We start from the raw sequence: 26177 nt of genomic DNA, 5'->3' as shown, positions 1-26177 counted from the left end.
TCTGCAACCATCCAGGAAGAACACACATCTGTCATATGTCTCTTCCATCTGAATTTCAGTATAATCTGTTTTCCTGCATTTCTATTTGCTCTGGGAAGGCAATAAATGCTTGCATTTCCCAACAATCTATTCTACCCTATCTCCTTCCCAAAGCCACTCTATCACCACTGGGGAATTAAACAGAGAAAAAATAAAGAAAAAGCCCTCCAAATCCAACATCCTCCAAATCCAACCTCACTGACTGCATCAGCAGTCCGTCAATAAAATTAGTGTTTTAGAGCATATTACTTACTGCATCAATTAAAAAAAAAGACTAGTTTTCAACTTCATCTACTTGCACATTTTTTCATGTGGATAAGCATGATAGTTACATGCCATGCATGCTTACACAATTATTTTATTAATTTTTTATATTTGACAATTAGCTCATTCTAAAGAGCTTAGAAGATACAGTGTTGGTCAATAAATAGATGTACAATGTTTAGATTGTTACCTATTTGGGCTTTAATAAAAATGTCCACAATATTATTTTTTTAATCAGGAAATATTTAGTAAAATAAAAAGAATTTGGTTAGTTTGTTTCTAGTATGAGGAGAAATAAAAGTAGTCATGGATAATTACTCTGCTCTTTGTTACTCATTGGCATTATTCCTATTCTGTGCAACTACACAAAAGGTTTAAGGAATTCCTATTTACCAGTGACTACTAGCAGATTGATTTTGACCTAAAGTATTTCTGATAGATCAAGTTAGAACAGGAGGTATCTCTCAAAAGACTGACAACATACCACTGAAGTACAATGAAGAGGTATTTCTAAACGATTGTCGTCGTGCAAGAACTATAATTACAGGATGAATATGTGAATTTATGCATTCCACCAGCTTTGGAAACATATTGATTTTATTGTGGTTACTGTCCTTTTCAAGCCTCTGGTGACAGCCACATCCCAGCTGCGAAGCTTCCAACTTTGGCCTGTCTCTGTCAACAAACATTTGAACTGATAACTTTTTAAAAAGAGTCAAACAAGAGGAAGGGAACCGCACCTTTGCAACGCTCACAGCAAGCTCCTCTCTGCTTAATGACGAGAGCACAGTCCTTGGAGAGCATCGGACACTTCTCTCTCTTGCACGTCACTTCCTTATTCTGGGGGGAAAAAAAAAAGATAAAAGCTATTGCAAGTAAACCAAATCCACGGCTCCATTTCTTGCAACTCGGAAATAAAAGTGAGACTAGCAATCTGCTCTCTTGCTTCAGGAGAGATCCCTGAAATTCAAAACACCTTTCTCCCCTTGAAGGAACGTAGTAGAAGACAGTCTCTGAATTATCCAGGAGCCCAAGTAAATGGTGTTTAAACTCCATTTAGACAGTAATTCATGACTGCTACACATCATAGTACAGAAAACGTGTCCGACTAAAGAAATCCACTTCACTTAAATGAACAACTAGCTACGTGATGTTCTTGTTAAAATATCCTCAGGGTCTTGAGGTGCTGCCCCTTGAACTGCACAGCTCAGGGATCGTTTCTTATGGTGACAGAAGGACAGACAGTTGAGGAAAAGGTGGCAACCTCAGAGAAAACAAAACTCTGCCACTACTGAAAGTCATTTATAGCTAGTGGTATTACCTAGCTACCCAGAGGTCCTCCAAAAGAGCCTGCTATACTAGAAAAGAGGCTACTGTAATTCATCTCTCTCCCCAAATACTGAGAACTGATGAAAAAACACAAGCAGGCGGAATCACTGTACAGTATAGTGTCATCTTCCTATGGCAAAAAGCCAGCGATGGCCAAGGTCAAAGAGCACATTGGTGACATTAAGGAATATCAATAGAGGATGTGCAGGAGAAATATTCCATTTATAACCTGGCTTGTCCCTGTGGTGTTAACCCTTCTGGTTATCTCTGCCTTTAAACAAGGACAGAAAACAAATACTTTGGGGGTTTCTTTCCATAAAATTTTGCAGCTTGAAATTCCTGACTTAAAGTAGTCCTCTGAAGTGACCTGCACCTATAATTAGTAGTTCAGTTCATTAAAGTGACACAGGTGGCCATTTACTAGACACAAGCACCCACCTCACCCAATCTTATGACTTAATTAGAGACCCAAAAAATCAAAGGGCTAGAAAAATGTAAATCATAAAACTTAAGGAAAAGAAACTGTGATTTCCAGTCTTTCTTTTGCTCCCTGTGGCCTTATTCAAGACGCCTGTGAAGGATAAGGCACAGCTTTTATTACACTACAGCTCTTTGTCTAAAATTGAAGGTTTATTTTCTTCAAAGTCACTGCCTGATCTGATGGGAGTTATAAAGGCACTTCAACCTTATCAGTGTAAATGAGGAATCGCTCTTATTCACAGACAGTGTGAAATCAGCAAATGAGAATCAGGCCCTAAAGCACAGCTGCAGCGACACAAACGACTACTGTAAAAAGCCAGGTCACTGCTACGTGCTGGCTGCTTTGCATCACTCCAGCATTGCAGACCAACCATAAATGCAATTTAACTGGCAAGTTAAGCTGAATTTATGGTATGTCTGTGGCTCTGGACTGGCACGAAGCAGCCACGGCGCAGCAGTACAACTGGCTCAACAACAGCTTTTTAGAGCGCAGGGTGAAATCCTGATACCCTTGACATGAACATAGAACCCCCTGACTTTGTCTCCTTAAAGCCTGTTGAAGGGCAGCAGAATCAAGTTTACCAAGTCAACTACACACAGTCTGTATTTTAAAGGGTTCTGCTAAGATCTGATTTTCTTTAATGAGAGTTTGCTCAAGAGAAGATTTAATGAGCCTAGTGGCCCTGTTACCGTTATCTGTGAGAAAATCTTCTTCATGGTGAAAGCAGGTTTGAAAGAAGGGCAAAATCCAGCTTAGAGTATGTTCCTATGGAAAACATCGTTTACCCAGCTGCAGCATGCATCGTAGACCTCTACAAGATGAGAGATGCACCGTGCCCTTTGTGGGCCAACCTTGGGTAGGACCCAAGTCAGCGGGTCTGGCAAGCAGGTACCCATCAGACTCCCTCTTCAAAGGAAGAAATTATTATTGCGGACAGCAGTGAGAGGGATGAGAAGTAAAACGCAACTCCGTATTTCTTCTTGTTCCCTGATTCCCAAGGGAATCCTGGGGCAAATGCCTCATGCAGCCCAGATTCCCAGGCAGCTTCTCACCCTCTCTCCTGAGCACCAGCTGCCTCCCTCTGCCCTCAGACACATCCAGATGTGGTTGTTTCTTGTAGGCAATACAAAAAGTCCCTAAGGATCCTCAAGATGCATCTGACACACGTATTTCAAACAGGAGCTACTTGCTAGTTACCATTCCTAACTAAAATCCTCCTGTTTGGCCCACATCACTTACATCAGGAATGTTCTCTGCCAATGATGAGTTTGGTGCCATTGAGACAACCCACAGGGGCAGCCAAATTTGGATCTTACTCTTCTTCCCTTATCACCAACAACACTGGTGGCTCAACTCCAAACTCAGGACCTTTGTTACAGGTGAGGATGGAAGTAACTGGAAAGGGGAAGCAAAACTGAGCTGGGCTGTAGAGCCTGGTGGCTGGGAGCTTTCCCAAGAAGGAAGATTTTGGAGTTTATGTCCCAGTGCCAAGGGCTGGTTTACATTAAGCAGCTGTTCCATGTAAAGCACATTAGTGGCCCATAGTGCAGTGATGGGAACGGAAGGGTCCTCCCCCCTTGGAGGGCTTTCTTTATCCCAGTAGACTTTGAACTACTTGCTGCTCAGTGGCCCAGCTTCTTTATCCCAGTAGACTTTAAAGTACTTGCTGCTCAGCGGCCCAGCTTCAGCAGAAAGTGGCTTGTTCCTTGTGCTCTCAAAAGCCACCAATCCCAACAGCGAGGATGCTTGTGGGAAAAGCGGGAGATGAATCTATGAATTGCCTGTGGATGTGGAGGTCACCGAACCAGGATCACCATCTCAAAAGGTGAGTTGCTACAGCATGGACCTAAAAGGTGGGCCAGGAAGTGCCACACTCATCACCCTCTCCCCCCTTTTTTTTTTTCTTTAAGAAAAAAGCAAGATCAGCTCTGTCCATTGGAGGAGAAGCTACATCCCCTCCTGCCTGCTGGGACAGGTTTCTGTATCCCAGGTAAATAGAGCCAACCTTTGCCAGCATGAGAAGGGCAGTTAAGCACTTAAGCAGGGTGGGATTTACAAAGCTAGTGTTCCTCCTCTCTAGCTGGTATTATAAGCAAGCCCCAGACAGCTCCGAAAGTGGCTGTTTCAGATGCCACCCTGAGGTGCCCAACTCCCTGACATCAGGGCTGGGCTGCTTTTCCCAGGGTGCGAGGTACGGCACTGCGCAGGGGTGCAGTTCCCACGGCTCCTTTTGGGGTTTTTTGCTGAACAAACACACAGTAGAGCCACAACTGCAGCATACTGCCCCGGAGTAGTCTTCACAGCAAAATCCCTGTTGTAGTACACAGAGGTGAGCTGCGGAGAACCGCAGCCGAGCACCTTTTGCTTCTTCTAGGACTGGATTTAATCCTGAAACTCTTCCTGAAAATCCTCTCATTTTATCTCAGTGCTGCATCTTGTGGAAAACTAGGCCAGCAGATGTGGAGGAAAGGGTTAATGTACCGTGCTGATCAATCATAGGACAGCAGCAGATAAAACAGGGCTGGTAAATCATTGTTTAGTCTATTGCAGTCAGGCATTATCCAGGGCAGATCTCCTAGGCCCACTGGGTGTAAAAGCATGAAGATAAAACAAAGAGCAGTTGTCACCAGGAGCTTTTTTTTTTTCCCCCCCCTTCACCCTGTCGTCCAAAACACTGCTCTTAATGTCTACTGTCCGTCTGCTTGATTCAATTTTGCTGCCTCCTTCCCTCTCGTTTCACAAGGGCAAAGCAGAGGGCAAGAACAAATGGACTTTAGCAACAAATCCTTTCCTTCCAAATACGTCCCCTCCTACACCCAGTAATCATAACATTTCATTACTTGTCCCAACCATGCATTTTAAAAGTTGCTAAGTAGCTGTATGCAGGAGAGCTGTATTACCACACCTCCATCTGTGTTGTCTACAGTGTCTCTGGAGTTGTTGAAAGCTCTCAGATACTTTGATTTTTGCTGTCCTTAAGAGAAAACTTCTTAGACGGCAACATTCAGAAGCCAACAGTTACGGGAGGGTAGGGGATTTTTTTTCCTTTGTGTTTAAAGGACATGCACTCTGGCACCCAGAAGTGCGGAAGAGACACATGGCTCATAAATACATAAAGTGTTTGCTAAATCAGAAACCTGGGAGTCAGTCAAAATCCATAATAGGATCCCAAGATTCGTAATAAATAACTTTTAATTATAGTCCTGCACAATAGTTATTTTAAACAGATGGTTTATAGATTCACATCTGGGATATTTTTTTATTTTTTTTTTTTTAATTTAGTGCTCAGGCACACACCCAGAAAGGGAGAGAACTTCAGCTAAGGTTTTTATTAGTGTTGGAAAAATACGTATTGTTTTAAAAGAGGTCAGGCTGATGCAGAACAATGCTGCCACAGCTGACGCAACTCCGCAGTCAGCGCTCAGCTGGGCAACGGGTTTGTGCTGGAATCCCAGACTCCCTTGGAAAGGAAAATTTAGGGAAATGCTGGAGGATCACCCCAGACTCCTCTCCTGTGCTCACCGACCCCAGCTGCTGGAGAATTTACTTTTTAACGTGTTTGGGGAAAGATCAGAAAGTTTTGTTGGGTGCCTATGTTTCTCCCCTCTCCCATGCTTTGCCAGTGAGAACCAGAGATCTCCTCTTTAACTTGGCCTACAAAGGTGATGTTAAGTTCCCATACAGGAGAGATAGACTAACCAGATCTAATAACAGTATTACTGCTTCATGTTACCTTTACTACAACCTTCTCTCAACACAATTTTTTCACCTTCCACATACACCTCATATTTTTACCTTCCGTCAAAGAACTCCTCACAAAATAGCCCATTCTGGTGACAAAATATATCAAACTAATGGCCTTAAACTCACATGGTACAGTTAAATAAAATGCCAACATGAAAAGAAAAAGAAAAAAAAAAAAACACTAAAAAGAAAGCTGAATATTTGGCAGAGGTCTTGGAGAGGACATGTGCCAAACCACAGCTTGGAAGCTGAAGCCAACTTTCTACAGGGTTCCCCACTGGGCTCCTGCCGGCTCACAGCAGCCACCAGGAGGATGGCGCTTTTCAACCTGGATTTGGCTTGTTGGGGGGGAAGAAAAAAAAAAAAAAATCAAGAGTCCGCTTCGTTCCTCCAGGGCTGTACCAAGGAGCGCCTCCAACAGCAGTACCCCAAGCCCACTGTTGTGCTGTCACAGCTGGCTGCTGAAGACCTTGCAGATGTAGGCTCTCAGGGGGCTAGATTTCTACTGTGAGAGTCTGTTTTTTTCTTGGTTTTTTCCTTTTTATGTATTGAAAATACTTTTAAGAGGCTTGCACTGCATTTCTGATATCCTGAGATTATTAACTATTTTTATTGAATAGGAAAAATGTTGCTTAAACTTTCATTTAACCAAAAAAGGCAATGGAGAGAAAAAAATACTAAAAGTAACAGGGACAGATTAGGTAGAAATACAAACTACCATTAACGGCTAATCCTGAAAACATTCATTTTTTACCATTATTCATCACAGTCCCACTAGTAACTCTGATAGGACTCCTCACCAAGTAGTTCAGAGTGTCGTTAAATTTCTGCTAGGAGGAGCCTATGGGATCCTCCACTAAACCAACAATGATTTTCCAACAACGGCAAAAGTTGCCCCCGGGGAATTTGGGATGCAGCTTTCAAACCTATGTGTATGACCTTGGGAAAAGAAAAAGCCATTTAAAATTAATGAAGCATGTGCACTCAAGTCACTTAGGCAACATCTCTACTACAAGGCGTAGGGCAGGCTCAAACACAAGTCAGAGCACGTCGCATGCCACAACCCACATGTTCTCTGGCCATGCTGCTGGCTCTCTACCAGATGCTGCACATGGCCAGAGCATCCTCTCAAGTGTGCATGGAGCCACGCTCAGTCCATGCAGGCCACAGGAGCACAGGTTTGGGCCAGCGCTGGCCACAGGCTCTGTCCCTCAGCAAAGCTTGGGAGACCCAGGCTCCCAAGCGTGTGCCTGCACCTAGGCTTACGTGCAGACACCCCCCACGTTGGGTCAACTTGGGCTCAGGAACAGGCTCAGACCACGTGCCTAACTCATGGTCTAGACAAATCCTGAGGCGCTTTCTGAAAATACTACCTTTGCTCCTTTGGCACTCCTGCCTGGAACTCGTCATCTTGGGTCCAATTCACAAACTTCCCTTTAATTGACAGAGTTGATGCAAGCAAGCAATCCCTGCTAGTACCATGGGACTGCTGTCTTCCATGAGCATTTCTCTGCCTAAGCAAGAGCCGCACAATTTGGCTTCAGGGAGGAGACACCACTCCCCAAGGAGAGACGTTTGCAGTCATTTTGAACCACTGTCAAGGGAGATGAGAAAAAAGGTCTCATTTCCCTTGTTCGCCTCCAATTATCTGTTGGGGTTTTTTTCTTGCAAAAGCAAATTTTTGTGGGTACAGTAACAAAAATGGTTTAGCATAGTAGGTGTGCTTTTAAATTCAAGGTGGAAAAAATATTTCCCTAGGAAACACTGTGTGTTCTCTGCAAGATGATACAGTTCTCTCTGTTTACCCACATAAACCTACAAACACTAAGGCATACGCTTCACCCCACAGAGAGAAAAGTCCTATTATTTTAAGTGTGTCTTCAATTTCAGTGGGACAACTCACAAGCATATGCTTCAGTACATTCAGCACTAGGTCCTTGCCTGTGGCACAACGTGACTGTGATTTCAGCATGAATTGCATTAGATGCAAACGATGGTATTTCATCAGGAACAAAATATGCCAGTTCAGTCCGCAGAGACTCTTTTTCCTTTTTTGAGCAGAGCACACGGTAGCCTCTGATTTATCCCCTCATCCCTTAAACTCTTTAGTTTACCTGGCCTCTCTGAGGGCAAGCGGGGAGGAGGCTGCAGCTCCCTCTGCAGCGGTGCTCAGCCAGCATCCACCACCCCCTCCATAATTCCAGCTCTCCCCACTCCCTGGGAAAGACGAGTAAAACAAAGGCCCTGCTGAAAGATGACACCGAATTTCACTGCAAATGGGTATTCCCCACTGCTGTAAGGAAGGCACGAGTATGTGCAAGTCATTCGGGACACATTACTCACAACCCCTTATAGACTGAACAGATTTACATTTTTTTTTCCACTGTGTTTAATGATCTTTACCAGCATGAGGAAAGCGACCTCAGTGGCCTGCTGCAATCCCGACAGTCCCCGACAGCTGCCTGCTGCTCTGCTACGCGGTGAAAAGAAAGCGCTTTCTTCCTCTCGTATTTGGTTGCATTAATACAACTGCTGAGGCTGCAGCTGGGATCAGGGTCCCATTACATCAGACATCACATAAGCACATCGCAGGACTACATCCCTTCTCCAGTGAGCTTATCGACAAAGACACAACCAGACGAAATGACCGTAACTGCGGATTAAGTCAGCGAGAAAGCCAGAGCAAGATACAGACCATTTAGCTCTCAATATCCCTGCCTCTCCCTCAACCTCCAAGTGCCGCTTTGGATGAGAGTTCTTCAGCTGTAAAGTTAAAGGCAAAATTCTTTACCTGTCCACAGAATAGCATGATGGTCTTCCAGCAATGGGACACAGTCTTAACAGGTTCCCAGCAGTTCATACTGTAGTCCAAAAAACTACCTACAGTAATCCAGGAGCCAGGTTTCAGAGAAGGGGTACGCACTGGGGTTCTTGTGGGAGATCACACCTTTGCATTTCACAAGATGCATGTATTGAAAATTCACTGCTTTTCCCATGAATTTTAAATGCGTTCTTAAACAAAAAAACCCCAACAAATTAATGCTTCTTCTACTCTATCAGTAAAGATTTCATATTAATTATCAGTCACCTAAATCTGATGCCGATACCTAAGAAAACAGTAGTCACAGGCAATACCTGTCGATTTGAAGCTCAGGGTGAAAATCTGTACCTGTGCTGCTGGAAAAGGTTACAACTCACTGATTCAACTCTATGAGCTTACAATCTACCCCTTGCTGGATGTTCCAAATCACTCAGATCCACCAGCAAAACTTTTCAGATGATCACTGCCCAACTCGTTCTGAGCAAAATGAGTGTTCTTGAAAGCGTGGTCCGGCCTAGCCTGGTTTACCCCAACTGAAGCTGATGAGGCAAAATTCATTCTCCCAGGGAAGGGACAGGCAGCTGAGGGCCATAAAATCTTCCACTACCTTAGCTCGATCCAGAGGCCACCCGCACGCAGCTGGAGTCAGCCGATGTGGAACAGCATCACTGCCCCGGGTATATTAGCTCCTGGAGCATGCTGTTCTACTGACCCCCCTTAAGTGCCACAGGATGGCTTGAAGAAAAAGGAGGAGTTTGCTCATATCACCCCCGAGCCAAACTGGTGTAAAAACACTGTAAGTAAATTCTAGCCCAAAAAATTGTTGAAGATGACACTGATGAATTATCAAGCTGATTTCATAAAAAGTAAAGCAGATTGTGCCAAAGGTTTAAAATGAATGATTAAATCATTTGAATTCAACAAATTTTAGATCAAGCCATGGTGTCATGTTCTGTCCCATCTCAAAAATTAACTCAGTCCCATCAAAAGTGTGTCCTGACAGTACTCTACTTTTGTTTCTTAACTACTGCCATCTTGGTCCTACAGACTGTTCAGCTTATTTTCCAGCAGACATTGCCAATGAGAGAAAAACAAAACCATGCATATAATAAAAACAACAACAACAAAAAAAAGTACACCAAAATCTGAGTCCCTCAGTTCAGGATTCCTATTTTTGCATGAAATAACTATATCTTCCATTACAGACTGAATACTGACCCATAGTAATTTTTTTTCTACTGATGTGAATTAAAACTTCATTTGTCATTTATTGAAAAGACATGCATTGACTGTTTTTTTACAAATATAATCACCTTTTGATGGGCTAAATCTACAAATATGTTATCCAAACAATAGTTACCTGTCATCGCACCTTTATTGCCTTCTCTGTCTGAAGTCTGCTTACTTGACCCTTACACTGGAGATTTAGGCAGTGGCAAATACTTCAATTTTGGGCTTGTGCCTGTTCTAAAAACTTTGAACAAAGCAACCCTTGAGGCCATGTACTTCTTAAAGAATTTAAAAAGCCCAATGGGCCTCCTAACTTACTCTGCAACAAGTCATATCCCATGAAGGAACTCACTTCTGTACAACACAAAAACAGGGCCAGATTAAAGAAAAGGGAAGAAAAAAAAGCAAGGTCCCCTGCTGCTCTGTCTGGCCAGAATCATGTCTTTTACTGCCCATATCCTCTAAAGAAACGATGCTCTCATGATATATTACCCTAATACATCACCAAGTGACAGTTTTCTCATGATACTGTATCCTCAAAGATGTGATGTATGCCAGAAGCAGCAACAGGAGATCTCAGCTGGGGGAGGAAAGGAGGAGGGGCTTTTATTTTCTTCCAAATTTTTAACCTACAAGTTGACTTTTTTCATTTTATTCTGTCAGGAAAATCCCTGTCAATCCCAGCTTCATAATCCAGAGGAGTCCTAGAAGTTTCACGGTAGTAGCACAGCTTTTAAACTGGAAAGAACCAAAAAAAACCCCTCTTTATTTAATTCTAACAAGTTTTGAAACAGAACCAAAACGCTTGAGGAACAACAACCAAATAAAAATAGTAGCCCAAAAGAAAGCAACAAGAGTCTGTTTTCTATTATAAAATTATTTAGGCAAGAGGCCTCCAGACACTGCTGTTTTAATGAACTTGCAAGTAAACTGAGAGCTGACCCTGCATTTGTTTTCTTACATGATCTTGCCTGTGCTACACAGTGGTATTAGAAAAAAAAAAGGAGGTTATTCATGGCGGTCTGCAGAGAGAAGGAACAGCCACCAGCTTCTCAGTCTGTATAGAGAAGTGGGAAGAGCCAAGGACCAAGAGCATTTCAGCCAGGACTCCTTGAAGGGGGCAAGAGCTTTTGGAGTCTTTTAATGCTGCCTTCAACTCCCAGGGGCTTGCTCCTTTTTGCTGCAACTGCTCCCCACTAGTAACATCTTGGAGTGGCAAGCATGAATCCTAACTCATGGACAACTCATGACAGCAGTCATCCTCAAGTGGACTTCATCCAGTTGGTGCCAGAGAGAGAAGGGTCAAGGCCACAGGAGAATTTAGTCAGAAAATTTACACCACAACGATGTTTTGACACATCTCATTTCTATTTGCTTCTTCTTCATATCTACTCAAATTTCTGATGGATGCAAAGCTTGTCACATGCAAAGAAGGAAGACAGAATAAGCTTTCCTTTGTTGTGACCAACCACATTGCCTCATTAACGTAGATTGTGACTTTCAAAACTTCAGCCAACACTGTAGCTACTAGAAGAAAAAGCATATTTTGACTTGTGAACTAAGCAAAAGCAATATGGAAGTCATTGAGAGGAACCCAAAAGCCAAAGCTGTCAAAGTCACTTTCACAGTCCTTGAGCTGACTTTGTCCATACTTTGTGGCCTGGCCCTCGCTGCTTTTGGGTGAGATGCAGCAGCCCTCATTCACAGCAGTGATCACTTAGCCACATGACAATACCATTGCAGTCAATGAAACCACCCATGCAAGTTCAGAGGTTTCAGCTGAGCTCTTCAGCACAGACACATGACAATGCCCTATGTACTGGGTAGACCCAGTTAATTAAACAGTTATTTTTAAATGTTGCTGTGGAAAGAAGTTTGCTGTCCAAAATAAGAAACTAATATTGCACAACCACTTTCTGCTTGAAAAATCCAGTGGTTAAAACATGGTTTTGCATAATCGTAGCCCTGCAGGGACAGTTCTCAATTCTGAAAAGTGAATTCCCTTCTTTCTGTTTTGCACATGTACAAACAAACAGATTCTAGTGTGTCCAAAGCTTGCGAATCTCAACTGTAATAATACATTGAATAGAAGCCATACAAGCAGATTTTTCCTCAGCCTGTGTTCCCTTCACTCCTTCCTTTCCTCTGCCCTGCTTGCACTGCTGGAAGTAAAAAAAAATACCTGTTTCTGACAAGTAAATGGAGCTGACATTAGAGTGAAGCTATAAGGTGAACGGGGTATGCGCAAGCCATTTGTCATCTTGACAAAGTGATTTTCGGTCACCAGTGGGACACTTTAAAGACATCTGAACGGTTGGCCTTGACCACCATCATTTCTTACAGCTTATAAAGGGACCCATGGGACCAAGAACACAACCTGCTTTTGGAAGTGACTCCTGCAGTGGTACCTCTTGATAGATGTAAAGGCAGCGTGATATATCAGGTGCCATTAAGATCTTTGCTAGCAGGTTATATTTACGTAAGTATGGAGCGCAGATAGCATCTTGTTAACCCAATTAACGAGACTCAAATATCAGGAAAGGGATTATGCCTGGCTGGAAGTCCACAGTGCTCATGAGGCAGCCAGAGATGATTTCATTGTGTGGGACAGCACTGTTCTCTTTGAAGAGCAAGAACTCAGGCAGCAACACTACTGCCTGGGCAGCTGGGGGAAAACAGAGTGCGGGTGGAAGGATGGTCTGAAATCCAAATGTTTCACACCTTTAGCATAAGAAGGGCTCAAGTGCCAAAAATGAGAACCTGAGATTGAACCAAAGAAAACTAAAAATTATCTACTTGATGTCTTAGAAACTTAATTTTTTATTAACTGTACCTTACTTTGCAATAAGAGAAGGCTCTCATTGCCAAGTCATAGCCCGATCTGGGTTGGAAGAAGAGTGACGTTTCATCCAGCCTGTCCACACTGCTGCATTTTACACGGGCAATTGAAATGCACTTCTCTAGCCTAGAAAAGAGCAGGAAATTTCCTAACAAAGATGAGATCACTAACTTCTGCGTCAATGACTCTTGATGTACTTTACAATAAACTACTTTTTTCCCCACAGCTTCCAACTACTAAGCTGTATGACATAAGAGGAGATGCTCCTGTCACCGAGGTCAGAGCAGTGAACCCTGAAGGGCACAGAATGAGGTACTTGGCCCCAAAACAGAGAGAGGAGTTTAGGGTACAGCCTTGTACTCAGCAGTTCCTGTCACCTCTCTGCTTGGCATGACAGCTGTAAGAAACCCCTGTTCTGAGTTGTCTTCTCAGTTGTCAACAGCCCAACCAAATCACTGCCCTGTGGGTTAACCTAAATCCTTTGATGGTATCAGTATCTTTATGGCCACAGTCACAAGTTGTCCACAAACACATGGTGGTAATATTAACTCTCCAGAAGATGCTTAGAATCTTTTTAGACCTCTGGTTCCAGAGTCATACATAGCTTTCCTGGAGTCACATCAAATCCACGTCTTCTCAACTAAAGCTCTGTCTCACCATGAGTTTTGGTGCTGTCTTGTACGTAAGGGGTAATGCCCAGCGAACAAGCTGGAGCTGCCTACTCATCTCTCCAGATGGCTGCCTTCTAGTGATGGCTTCCTTTTGTTGTATGCTATTGGCTTTCTTTTTACCTCTTTGGCTTCCACTTTTGCATGTTTCCTTATGTGGACTGGTTTAATTATGCCAAGTAGCCTGATGACATCAAAGATACTAATTTTATACTAAAACTATTATATACAGTTTTAGGCACCGAATATGTACACTTCATGTAACAAAAAGTCCATAAAATCACTCAAATTTCCTTCTGTAATGGCCTAAAGTTCTAGATATTTTTAAAATTTCCAATTCTGATTGATTTTTGGGTCAAATAGTTTTTGCTTGAGTTAAGTCAGACGCATAAAGACATTTTTTTCCAGAAAAATCAAACTGCACACTTCTTCTGTTTCCTCCACATCTTTGTGTTTAACAAGCTTTGGTTCTGTATCAGTGCACTATGCCGCATCTTAAATGTCCACATCAGCAAGTTTCTCCAGAAATGCTTCATGCATTTAGGTCACAGACAAACTATGCCTTAAGCATGTGTCTGTTAAAAAGGTTTCTTACATTACCACACCATCAACATTTTAATGTATAATGATTTTAATTGTCCAGCATTTTTTATCTACTGCTTTTACAAACAACCCATCCACCACCCCTTGGTTTAAAGGATAAAAAGCTTGCATGCTTTGCATTCTGACTGCCAACATAATTTTATTCATTTATTTTAATCAAAAGTGTTTGCCAGATTGAATCACCGATCCACCTAACCCAGTTAACTGCTCCAGCTCTCCCCAGAACTGAGTATTTGGGGGATGGGGGGTGTAAAGTGCTAAATATGAAAATTATCATCTGTACACTACCATATACAGAAAAAAAATATTCTTTTTCACAAGCAAATGATCAACAACCTCCCTGTAGCAGGAGAGCCAGCTGCTGTTATCAGTATTTTAGGTCCCACAGGCAATCCTTCAGCTAATAGCCTTATCTCAAGCCCAGCCACCCTGCCTGGCTCCTTCCTGCCCCAATGATTTCCAAGCAGCACATCCCGGAGCTGTTCCACTGACTGGCACAATCAGATCATAACCACTCTGTAGCCTTAGAGCAGTCATTTATCGGCTCTTCCCCATCTCTCCCAAACCATGCCTCAACTGCACATCACAACCCAGACAGAGGAAGGAGGAGGAGATAAGCTCAGGACAACCAAGGTCTGTTATTCTTCAGCCATTAATAAATCATAAGACAAACCAGAAAAACAGATGCAAATGTATGACTCTAGTTGGACATCAGAATACATTCTGACCTTGGGGAACCTTGGGGAAGATCCAATTCCCACTGAAGCCACTTAATATAATTGAATATAAAGATGTCAGGAACAGCTGAAAAAAAACCAAAACAAGAAAACAAAACCCAAAACACACAAATTTTAGCCTATGAGCTATCAGAAATCTGTTTTTCCTGGCCAGGGCTCTACAACACATTGGTTTGCATCCCCCCCGGTAAGGAGGCGTGTGGAGCTGCTGCTTCTGTGCCTCAAGCGAGATCTTTAGCTACGAAAGAGGAGGTGAGCCATACCATGGCTGTCCGGAGAAAGGGGCAGCTGGCCCTGCAGCGAGCAAGGGAGCCTGGGGCTACAGCGAGAACCTCAGCAGCCCAGGGCTGAGCAACACCTGGTTTTCAGCGTGAAGTAGAAATGGCAGTCTTCAACTTCTCAAGTCTGTCACAGCTCTGGATGTTGAAGCCAATGCAGTGCTTGGCACAGAGAAATTTAAAACTGAAATGGCAGCGTCTATGTGGTTGAGCAATTTGCACTGAATACCCGATTTACAGGAAGTTTCAAGACTGCATGTTGGGGTTTATGCATACCAAAGGCAGCGTGGCTACCATGCATCCCAATGCAGATGCCCTACACGAGCTAGACCCGCTCCCCAGCAAAATGCAGCGTAACCACGTCAGCACAGCTCTAAGGCAGAGTTAAAGATGACCTGATTCAATCTTTAACATTGAAGTTTTGGTTTACTTAAAAGAGGGACCCAGAAAAACTGGGGCCTCAATTTGTCAGGGAAAACAACAGATCTTTTGCATCACTTTTCTAAATGGCATTTTATCACGTTTCCATCCTTTGTGCTCACAAGAACACACAGAACTCCAGCTCTAATGCTATTTCATAGCAGTGCCTTTTGCCCTAGCACTTTACGGCACAAATATATAACGCTTCCCTCTCCGACAAATCTAAGATACAACGCAGAAAACGAAAACCACAGCCAGGAGGTTGATGAATAGAACGGATGAGGAAACAAGTAAAGAGGATGAAAATCACAGACAATGCATGAAGACATGTTATTTTTTCAGCGACGCGGTGGCACACACTCCTAGTTTAATAGGTCCGTTTTGGACCACTCTCTAGAGCAAGTGAAGTCCAGACACAGGGAGAAAATGGGAAAAAAAAGGCAGGAAAAAAGTCTAAAAAATAAATGAGAGAGACAGACAAAAAGTGTATGAAATCCATGCCTCAGCACACAAGGTCAGCTCCTGGGGATGACAAGAAGGAATGGGGTCCATGCTGTACTTGGACCCAGAGCTCATCACTTGATTCGGTTGGATGCAAAACACCGTACAGAGCTCCATCAGACAAACAGTCAGGCTAGGAATTTTTTAGCTGCAGCTTAATGTATAAGATGAAAAGGCTAAGAGGTCTCAGAGGAAGTAATTACAGCAGTTATTAGGAACAATATGAGCAAGTACCAGTACGATTGTCATTTTAATAGTAGTATTACAGGTAAAAGCTTTTATACCATGTTGCTTTTTCTTCACAATAGCCTTTTATTTGACCATAAGCTCAATATAAAAAGGTTGCATTTTCATTTGATTATTTGGTTGTTGCTTAATATTTTTCTTCCCTCAAAAATTTCTATTAAAACATGATGGGGAAATAAAACCAGATATTTGGTGGGGAAAAAAATATCTATTTTTATATAGCGGCACAAAGCAGAACAGCAGAAGTACTGACACTGTGAACCATTTACTTACAGGACCATAATTCTTAAAAAGATCGTTAACAGCTCAATGGAAGAAACTTGAAAGCTAATAAAAAATATATACAGGTAACTATATGCTTTTAAAATGCCGTTTTGATATTGGACTAGCTCTTTAATAATGTTTTTCTTATTGGCAATAAAAAAGTGCCTTAACTTAGTCTGATCCATTTTGCACTTATTGTAGACACATTCCAAAGACATTTGCAACTTATATTACATTTTTCCATTTAGTTTATAGCATTTTTGTGCCCTTCATATTTTTCCACATATTATTTATACATTTTAAATATGTTCTTCTGTATTTGAGTTCTCTGATCCGTTAATTATGCCAAAGAGAATCTCATTTCTATACTTGATGGATTGGATCTTCATCATCATTACAGTGACATATCACCAGCTCTCTTCCCGGAGGGTTTTGCCAAGACCTATAATCAGTTCAGCACTGTGTGCATATGTATGTTTGCTCATTGCAGCTGACTCTATGTTAAATATGTGCAAGTAGTGAACTCTTCACTATCCCATGTGGTCTGAGAACAACATGAAATAGTTTCTTCAAGCCTGCAGATTTCCAGAAAGGCTTCATCACAAGCTGTCACATATGACTGTGCACCATGTCTCCAAACTAAAAGTCACGATAAAGCACAGCGAAATGAAGGCAAACATACCTGCGTAGGGACATGCCACGTTCTGAAGCGGCTCTGGGACATGAAGCAAAGTGCAGAAAGTGGACTTCAAAAGGTCCACAGATGGCACAGACACAACACCCAGCTGTACAATCTGTACTCCTTCCTCAGAGGGGGAAATTAGATGAGATGTTGGGCAGAGTGGCCATTACCTGTACATGGGACTCAACTGCCTTGAACATTGCCTCAACGCTGCTATTGGAAACTTAAGGATCAAGCTAGAGTAACCATCTTCTACCATAAATAATTTGTGTTTCACTCTCAGGCAGGCCAAATTCTTGCTTTACATGTGTTGCATGAATTAAGAACAAGTACAACTGAACCTACCTGAATCATCCTTCATTGCTACCAAAGCAATCGCCTCCACAACAGGTAATTAACCAGCTCTGGGCTCTTGATTCAATTAAGTTCTCCCTTGCAAAACCATCTTCTTTTTTATATATATATATATGTATGTATGTATGTATGTATATACACACACATGCACACACATTGTTCTTTAGTCTCCATGACAAAGCACATACAGGACACCCAGTTGCACCAGACATGGAGTTATGACTGGTTTTTATTTTCAGGGTTTGTTTTTGGGGTGTGGGGTGTCATTTTTTTTTCATTTAAGAGATGGCATATACGTCTGTATCTTTTTTAAATTGGATAAAAACTAATAAAGCTTTCATCATGTTGGAGCATGTTTGTGTTCCAGGAACCCTTCATTCACCGATCAAAACAACATTCTCTTTTGCAGTAATATGGGGGTGAAAACTACCAGTACGCTACTGTATCATAGGCTTTTTTCTTTGTTTGTTATTTTTGTGGGTGAGGAGAAAGCTGATTATATTATACAGTAATAAAGACCAAAAATATATAAATTGAAAGAAGATGCAGTCTTGGTAGATTCTGTAGTTGATGTATGTAAACTATTGAAATTAAATTAAATAAAATAGGTATGAAAGGATTGTTTGATGATTTTTTTTTTTTTAATATGCACTACTCCACTAAAAGTCATCTGGGCCGCATTATACCTTGACGCACCAACAATTGAATCCTGATGTACTAAAACATTGCCATCTTCACTGAACATGTGTCAAACACTTGCTCGCAGGCTAGCTACGCACGTTCAACTTGTGCATTGTGCCACAGAAATCAACTATGCTATAGGTAAAGAACCCCAGCAAATCTAGTAGCTTTCTTGCTTTAGCCTGCAATGAGAGGAGGGGGGAGGCAGGGAGGTGCAGGAAGGACCAAGGGTTGAGGTAATTTCTTCCCTTTTTTGGTTTGCTTGCACTTGGTTTCACTACTCCATCGGTTCAAGCTAGGTAGAACACTACGTCTTATAATGATGAATTTAACATAATTTTTTTATGAGCAAAGGTCAAATTCTACATTGCACATTTGGATTTAAAAGCGGAAATTTAAACTCCAGAATGATGTTTCATGCTGAATAAAACGTATGCCAAGCAAAGCTCTGATTTCTAGTTTCCTGAGCTCCTGTCTCCAAACTTTTCTCAGGTTTCCAACACTTGGTTACACTTTCTGGCTCACATTTATTTCCTTCTGTTCTGGATTTAGGTGATAAAAGGTTGAGACATATGATTACCACTCCTTAGGTGCAGTTGGCAAGTTTGAGGCGCAGGCATGAGGGAAGGGGGGAGGAAAAAGGTGGGGGAAATGGCACTGGTTTAGATGTGGTTTGTCAAGATCACAACTGGCTTTTATCAGCTGTTTCTTGACACAACTCACTTTGTTCTAAAGTATTTTGGAAAAATGAAAGAAATAAGAAGAGACCTTTTCTCTCCACAAGGAACACACCGAAAATAAAACCCTTAATTCTTCTGAAAAAATAAAAAAAGCTCTGCCCATGTGAAGGTCACTGTTAGCTGAGGTGTACTTATCTATTTCCTTGCAGTTCCTGGCTTCTCACCTGTCCCTTTCAGCTGGCATTTTTGGTACATTAATTTTAAAACTACATACACCACTGGCCAATGGATAGGTTATTCTTGGATCTCTGCTTGGTTCTGGCAAGGTGTTCAGGGTCCGTGCAGAACATGATAAATGAGCACGAAATGACATGGCTCTCCTCACCACCACTGGCACCACCACCCGTCAGTTGTCACTGCTGAGCTTGTCTCACTTTCAAAAAAACTCAGCACTCAGAAGTTTAATTCAGGCTAAGTTAATTCTGTGGGGTTTTTACATTCTCGTCCTATAATTATGCACAGGTTCTCATTTCACCTATTTCTGACGGACTGTAGCGTTTTTATGTCTTTTCCACGCGTATGTTGAAGTATATACTTCTTGAAAGCAAATGCCATAACATCAGGTGTAAGCCTACTGCTATTTTGAGTTTTAGATACCTTCCAGCCAAAAAGCTGTACCAACAAAAACTCTTGCTGCACTTGATCATTTACCGTTCTTGTACCAGAGTTGAACTTAAATATTCCATGCCTATTTTATATGCTGACACCCATATAAAAGAAATCTAACCAAAAGTTCTCCCAATATTCTGTTAATAGCATTTTCCCCCTAACATTTCAAAATCCTCACTATATATCTGCACTAAAAAAGTCCAAAATGTACCAAAACATGGTAAGTTTTCACATTTATGAAGTTCTGTTTCCACTAACAGAAATTCACCTATGCCTCCACTACCCTCAGCCTAAAACTTTTACATCTGAAATACAAAGATCTGATTCTGTCATACGTGACATGTTTGGGTTCCTCAAACTGCACAAGGTGAAATGCTCCTGTGGAGTGAAATAAACTCCTTTTTCCACACATGTGTGGGGATATTTTTAGAAGAAAATTTTTGCATTAGGTAGTGTAGTTATGATCACTTGCGGACTTAAAGCATTTAATAACTGGAATAAAAGAATCTATTTCTCAAACTGAATCAATATAATCCCATTCTGAATACCATCAAGATTATATATTTTTACCTATCATCATTACGCCAGTTCAGACAAGGTCTTTAAAACCCAAACTTTTTTTCAGTCAACTTCATTACCCATAGTTTCACTACTTTGATTTTCAGAAAACAGCAGGACATGAGATTTTCTTACCATTGACCACTAAACATAAAATATTTTCACAACTATACGTTCTCTAACATCTTTTTTTGTACTGCCGAGGGCCACATCATTACCTGAAATAAGAACTTCCCTTTTTTGACAATATTTTTTCTTCACAGAGTTGGTTTACTTAGTCCTTGTTACTGCCCATCACATCTAGCATCTCCTTGCAGTTGCTCACCTTCCTCCAATACAGAGCTTGCTGCAGCTGAGAGCGTTTTCCATCCCTTGCACCAGAGAAGTCTTTATAGCTAAAGCCATACAGCTAAAGCTTTATAGCTTGCATGGTTGTGATGGGCCAGTCAACCACGGCATACTACACTGGCACTTCACAGATAGGCCTACCTGCACTTTTTATCTGACCGAGCTTCAGAACAACAATTTTCCAGTGCAGATAGCAACAGCAAGTCATAAATCACAGTTCTCAAAACTTCTGGATTATGAAGTCAGCTTGAATTTGCCTTTTCCCACCCATGCCTCAGAATGAGCTCGGGGGAGTAGACACACTAAAAACCTGGCATCTGTGCAGCCTGCCCACTGTCAGAGACAAAAAAGAAAATGAATGTGTTCATACTGTGACTATACCACTCACATCCACTTGTGAAGTGAAAGTGCGTGAAGTGAGAAGGGATGGCTTTGTAGTCAAACCATTAGACCAGGACTTAGGAGACCTGAGCTGTCATCACAGTCCTACAAGAAATTCCTTGTGGATAAACCACAACCTTTCTCTGACTTTGATGTTTTTCTCTTAAAAAAAATAAAAATGGTCACTTCTTGCAGTCAGCTGTAATTAATGACCAGTTCTTTGGAGATCAAATTAATCCATGTTTATTAAGTGCTTAGAGATGATTAGTTGGACAGCAATATACCACTGCTAAAGTGTTGTAATTGTAAAAGTTCACATTGAAACTACTGTCTTACAGATGTTAAAAATTACCATCTTTATGGGCATTATTAAGACTACAAAGTAGTGACGTACAAATTACAAATTAGGGAACTCCAGATTTTAGCCATAATGGCATGTTCAGCTGGTAGTTCTTGCATGCAGAGCTACAGAGGACATTTAGACAACACAGATACACTCTTAGTCTTACCTGTTTCCGCATATTAAGGGCAAGCATCAGTGCTGTTCCATGCACTCCACCACTTTCATTTCAACAAGTAGGGAAGTCCAGAACAGAGTTATCTCCTGGTGGGTGTGGTGCCTTTTTATGAGAAAGGCATTCCCTGTACCTTAGAAGTGAATTATTCACTATGTACTATACATGAAATCTCCAGCACCTGTCCCCTAGTCTGAATTCCTATATCACCATGACTCCTCTTTCCACATGTTACAGCGGATGCTTAAGAATGAACTCGCCTGGTTGGTAGCTAGACTTGGCTGTCTCTAGGAGGTCCTAACCAGTGTACCATTTGTATTCAAGATTCAGGGTTTTGTGTTACCACCAATAACTCTAAGACAAGAGCTAGAAGCTTTATTAAAGCAGCACCCCCAGAAGCCAGTGGCTGCTTTACCTGCCTTGTCCTTGTTCATGTTCCTATCATGGAAATCAGTCCACTTTGTCTCCTCTAATCAATGAGAAAAGACAACTTTTGATTTTGGTCTTCTTACCAAGACTTCTCAGTGCTGTTTAAGGAAATGCATTTGTAATTGCTCTTTGCAGTCTTTGTTGCATTATTGCAGCTTACTCATAACCTCTGAGTTTCCAGTTTTTGCCACGTTTCCTTTTAGAGTACTACCCCTTGCTTTGCCCTCTCAACCACGTAGCCTGTCAAGAGAAAGCTGGAGACTGCTTTGCTTGTGCTGCCTTCCTCTCTCTGCCTTGCTAGGATGCATCCCTGGGCTCTGCAGGACACAACCTGCAGACTCAGTTCTGTCAAACACTTGATGATTCAGTTCCAGCATTTCCGTTCTGTCTCCTCTCATTTGTGAGATGGGAAAGTCTTGGAAGGGAGTAATTTAGATATTCCTCCACTTCCCAGAGCCATTCACATTTCCCTAACTTGTGCAGTTATTTATGGTGGCTTGCAGTCATGGAAATGTATCACCACTAGGGAACACCTGTGTTTTTAACACAAATGCTTTCTGTTGTATTTTCTGTCCTCTCCTGGACAGCAATTGCTTCTTTCCTTCCTGATTAAGCTCTCTTCCTAGTTGCTCACTTCTTATGATATGAACATCCATTGGGCTTGCCCTTGAAGAGCGTGATCAGACTTCCAGAAAGAGTTCCTCACTGAATTGCTGTTAAACAATCAATATTTCTGGCTGGACGTAAGGAAACCTGGTTCTCTCTTCCCTCCTGGTCACAAATCACCACATCGCTTCTTTTGTTTCTGCTCTCTCCACACCTCTTAAAATGGATCTTTTCCCTTGTGGCAGGCCTGAACAGCGATTTCAGCAACTGGCTGGCCAATAAGGCACCGCTTTGGATGCCGCACAGCGTTAAAGACAGTATCTCCAGACTGGTTTCCTTTTCCTCTACCAGGTCTCCTAGCTTCCAACTGAAGAAACAGAGCTCACATTTATCCTCTGGCAGAAATAAAACACAGTGTATCCGGTGCAGGTAACTGCAGTAACGCACCAGGCACTCGTATTCTTACTAAAACGTAGTGTCCTCCTTGCATAGAAGGGAGCCAAATACCCTCAGTTGCCATTTCACTAAGTATGCCCTACAAACCGCAAAGATTTAGAGTTCTTACATCCAATGTTTTTTTGCAGTTCTTCATGTTCATGCACTAAAAGGGTGCTCATTGATTTAATAAAGCCAAGGTCTAGAGAGATCTATAAATACAAGTATTTTACCCTGATGCATTATTGCCCTGATGCCCAAGACTGAACTTCTGCTCCTTCACAGATAAATTGCTTCCTCACTGGTTAACACCAGCTTCCATTAGCAAGAGTGGTGGCAGACATATTTGGGAAGGTGATCCATGATAAAACACAGCTTCATGTCTTTTTTTTGTTTTCCCTTTGATTTCTTTACTCACCACATCCCATGCTCCTCCTTTTCCTACCCCCATTCTACTCAGAAGAATCAATACCTTATTCTTTATCACTATTAGCTAAAAAGTTATCACTGAGTCTAATTTAAAATCTGTTGAACTCAGTGTAGCGATATACGTCAACCTCAGGGGGCTCAAGATCAGGTTCCTACAGTTGCCAAAACTGCCTTCTAAAAGGCAGTCTGAAACAATTCTTTAAGTCTTTTACAAGGTTATAATAATGCTGGCTAATGCTATTAATATTAATACCAGTAATAGAAGCGGGGGAGAGTGTGTCTTGATATTTCAGTCCTAAAGCAGAACACATTCTGTACACTCAGCTACTCTATGACTTCCAAAATGTAAAACATAGTGCTTTCTGGTCTATACTTTTCTTTGCATTCAACAGCAAATTAAGGTTTATGGCTTTCTTTTAAATATATTGTACAAAGTTTTATTGTACAGTTTTTCAGTATCTCCTAAGCCTTGGCTTTCCTAGCTGAATTGCTCGCAAAATGCTTAACTCTGAAGCAGACTTACAAGGAAAGCGAATGTTTCTCCCCAAAATGCGTATCAGCTAGCGACATTATTAACCAGGGAATTCCCAGCACAACAGGCAGCGTCATCCTTGGAGCACAGCGCTCTGATGAAAGCATCACTTGTGATTTCACTGTCATCTTATTACGGCGTGTGCAGTCACGTTGCAGCCTTCACCTTGCACCCTTGTGCAGCTCCTCAGCCGCTGGCCTGGGAAACTAAGCACGTGGGAGCTCGAAGCAGCGGCATTTCCGAACCTTACCCTTCACCCTCTTTGCTGAGCAACACGCAAAGGCGTTTGGGTGCACCCCAACTTTGTGAAAACAGTTGTCCCTCCAAATTCGCATGGTAAGCGTGGTTTCACAATGTCATGTTAAAGTCAGGTACAACTTTGTGTCCAAGAATTTTAAAGTCAAATAAATGATCGCCAGGTCATGGATTGGATTACTTTCCATTAGCTCAGCTCTGAGATAACCTTGTGTTACATAAAGGCGACAGAGGTACCCAAGATTTGATTATATGAAATATTCCCCTTCTCAGTGCAGTTACTTTTAATACAGGCCTGAATGTTCTGATTAGCTGAAATCCAAACTTACCAGGCAAACACACATTATACAAGGGTTGTCTGTGATAAATGGTATCTGCAGAATTTCTCCTTCATTTTCACATTTTGCAACGGATCCTGAAACAGAAATAAAAATTTTAAAATATTGACATATTTCTATTCCCCCAGATGGTTTTGGGAACTGTCCTCGTCGCACTCTCTTTTAACCCTTGCCTAAACCCTCACGTTTAAGCCTTCGATCTTAAATCTTGCCTTAATTTGCCCATTTTAAGCAAGCAAGGATGTTCAGTGTTTCTGTAAGATACCCAGAGGGAACTGGGAAATGATTGGCCTTTTATTGCCGCGCAAACCTAGACTTTCTTTGTGCCCCAGTTATAGCAAAGGAGGACCTTTTTTCTCTTCTCAGGTGACGTGTGGAGAATAACGAGCACTCCATGCAAAGCAGGATACTTCTGTAACGATAGATCCAGAGCTCACCGAAATCAGCAGAAAGCTGCCCCGTTACATGCCGAGGACTTGGACCGGGAGTACAGCACGAGCCCTAAACCAAGCATCCTTTTAGTGCCCCACAGCCAATTGGCGAATGACTCAAAATTAGCAGGCTGACTGTCAAAGGGAATCAAATTAGAAATCCCTTTATGGCCCTCGCGCCGATTAGCCGGTGTTGTGTCATGCTGGAATCACTTCTCGCAATCTAATGGCTCCTCGCTCGCGCTGGAAATTGATCCAGCGTTTCCCTCCGTGCCCCTGAGAGCAGGAACACAGAACCCTAGAGGGGAAGGGGGGAGGGAAGGAGGGGGAAAAGGAAAATAAAGAAGGGAAGGGGAAGCATAGCTCCTGCGTTCACCTGCCCCGAGCGGCGCGGTGACACCTCCAGCTGCCCGCCCGTCCCGGCGGGCACCGCGCAGCCTGCGCGCCCGCGGACCCCGCGCCCCCTTACCTGTGAGCAGGGAGGAGGCCAGAGCCCCGGGGAGGCAGAAGGCACCCAGCAGGACGGCGGCGGCGGCCGGGACGAGGCGGGGAGCCACCGGCCAGACCCCGCCGAGCCGGGGCATCCTCCCGGGGGTGCCGCTGCCCGCCTGCCGCGGGGCAGCCTCCGGGACGCGCCGTCGGGTGGCGGAGCCCGGCCGCCCCCGCCCCAGCACCGACCCCCGGCGCCGGGCACCAGCGGAGGGCGGGGGGGTGGGGGGGGATGGGAGCAAGACGGGAGACAGCGGCCCGCCGGGGAGTCCCACCCCACGGCGGCACCGGGGGAGGGGACTGTGGGTGCGGGGAAAGCAGCTGTCAGCGCCTGCCCCTCGGCCCCGCACCCCCTCTTTCCATCACCCCCCTCCCCTGCCCGCATCCCTTCTTATACCTTCCTCTCCCCATAGTCCCTCCTCCGGCACCCCCCGGCCCCCATGCCTCCCTCCCCCCCGCCGCTACACAGGCACAGACAGGCTGCCAGCCCGGACCCCGGTTCCCTGCCGGGAGGTGCCCGGCCACTCCCTCCCCGGCCCCGCCGAGCACCGCCCGGGCCGGCCACCGCCCCGGGGGCTGCGCCCGCGGCCGCTCGGCAGGCGGGGCGGGGGGAAAGGGAGAGGACCGGGGGCAAGAGGAGGATAGAAGAAGAGGAGGAGGAAGAGGTAGAAGAGGAGTAGGAGGGGAGGAAACGTGGATCCTCGGGCAGGTCCAGAGCGGCGCAAACCCCGGTACCTGGGCGGAGGAGAGCGGCTCGCTCCCGGCTCCGCAGCCCGGCTTGTGCGTGCGGGCCGGTTTCGGCAGCTGGCGGGGGGGGGGGAAGGAGGGACGGGCGGGGGGACAAGGAGGCTGCGGCAGGGAACGCCGCGGCTCCGCTCCCCGGCTGCCCGCCCGGGGCCGC

General features: G+C 43.5%; 1 protein-coding gene across 1 annotated transcript in view; it reads right to left on the bottom strand.

The window, feature by feature from the left end:
• Nucleotides 1-25371, bottom strand: part of BMPER (BMP binding endothelial regulator) — a gene marked incomplete at both ends in the record, with an annotated part of 150029 nt that extends 124658 nt beyond the window's left edge. Inside the window, 3 exons of the mRNA XM_082015525.1 lie at nt 1044-1143; nt 24348-24433; nt 25257-25371. Coding sequence (XP_081871651.1) covers nt 1044-1143; nt 24348-24433; nt 25257-25371 — 301 coding nt within the window. The remainder of the gene's footprint in view (nt 1-1043; nt 1144-24347; nt 24434-25256) is intronic.
• Between the last annotated feature and the right edge of the window lie 806 nt (nt 25372-26177).

Source organism: Phaethon aethereus (genome assembly GCF_964289735.1).
Source record: "Phaethon aethereus genome assembly, chromosome: 2".
Classification (NCBI taxonomy): Eukaryota; Metazoa; Chordata; class Aves; order Phaethontiformes; family Phaethontidae; genus Phaethon; species Phaethon aethereus.
This window is presented reverse-complemented; position numbering and strand designations above follow the sequence as displayed.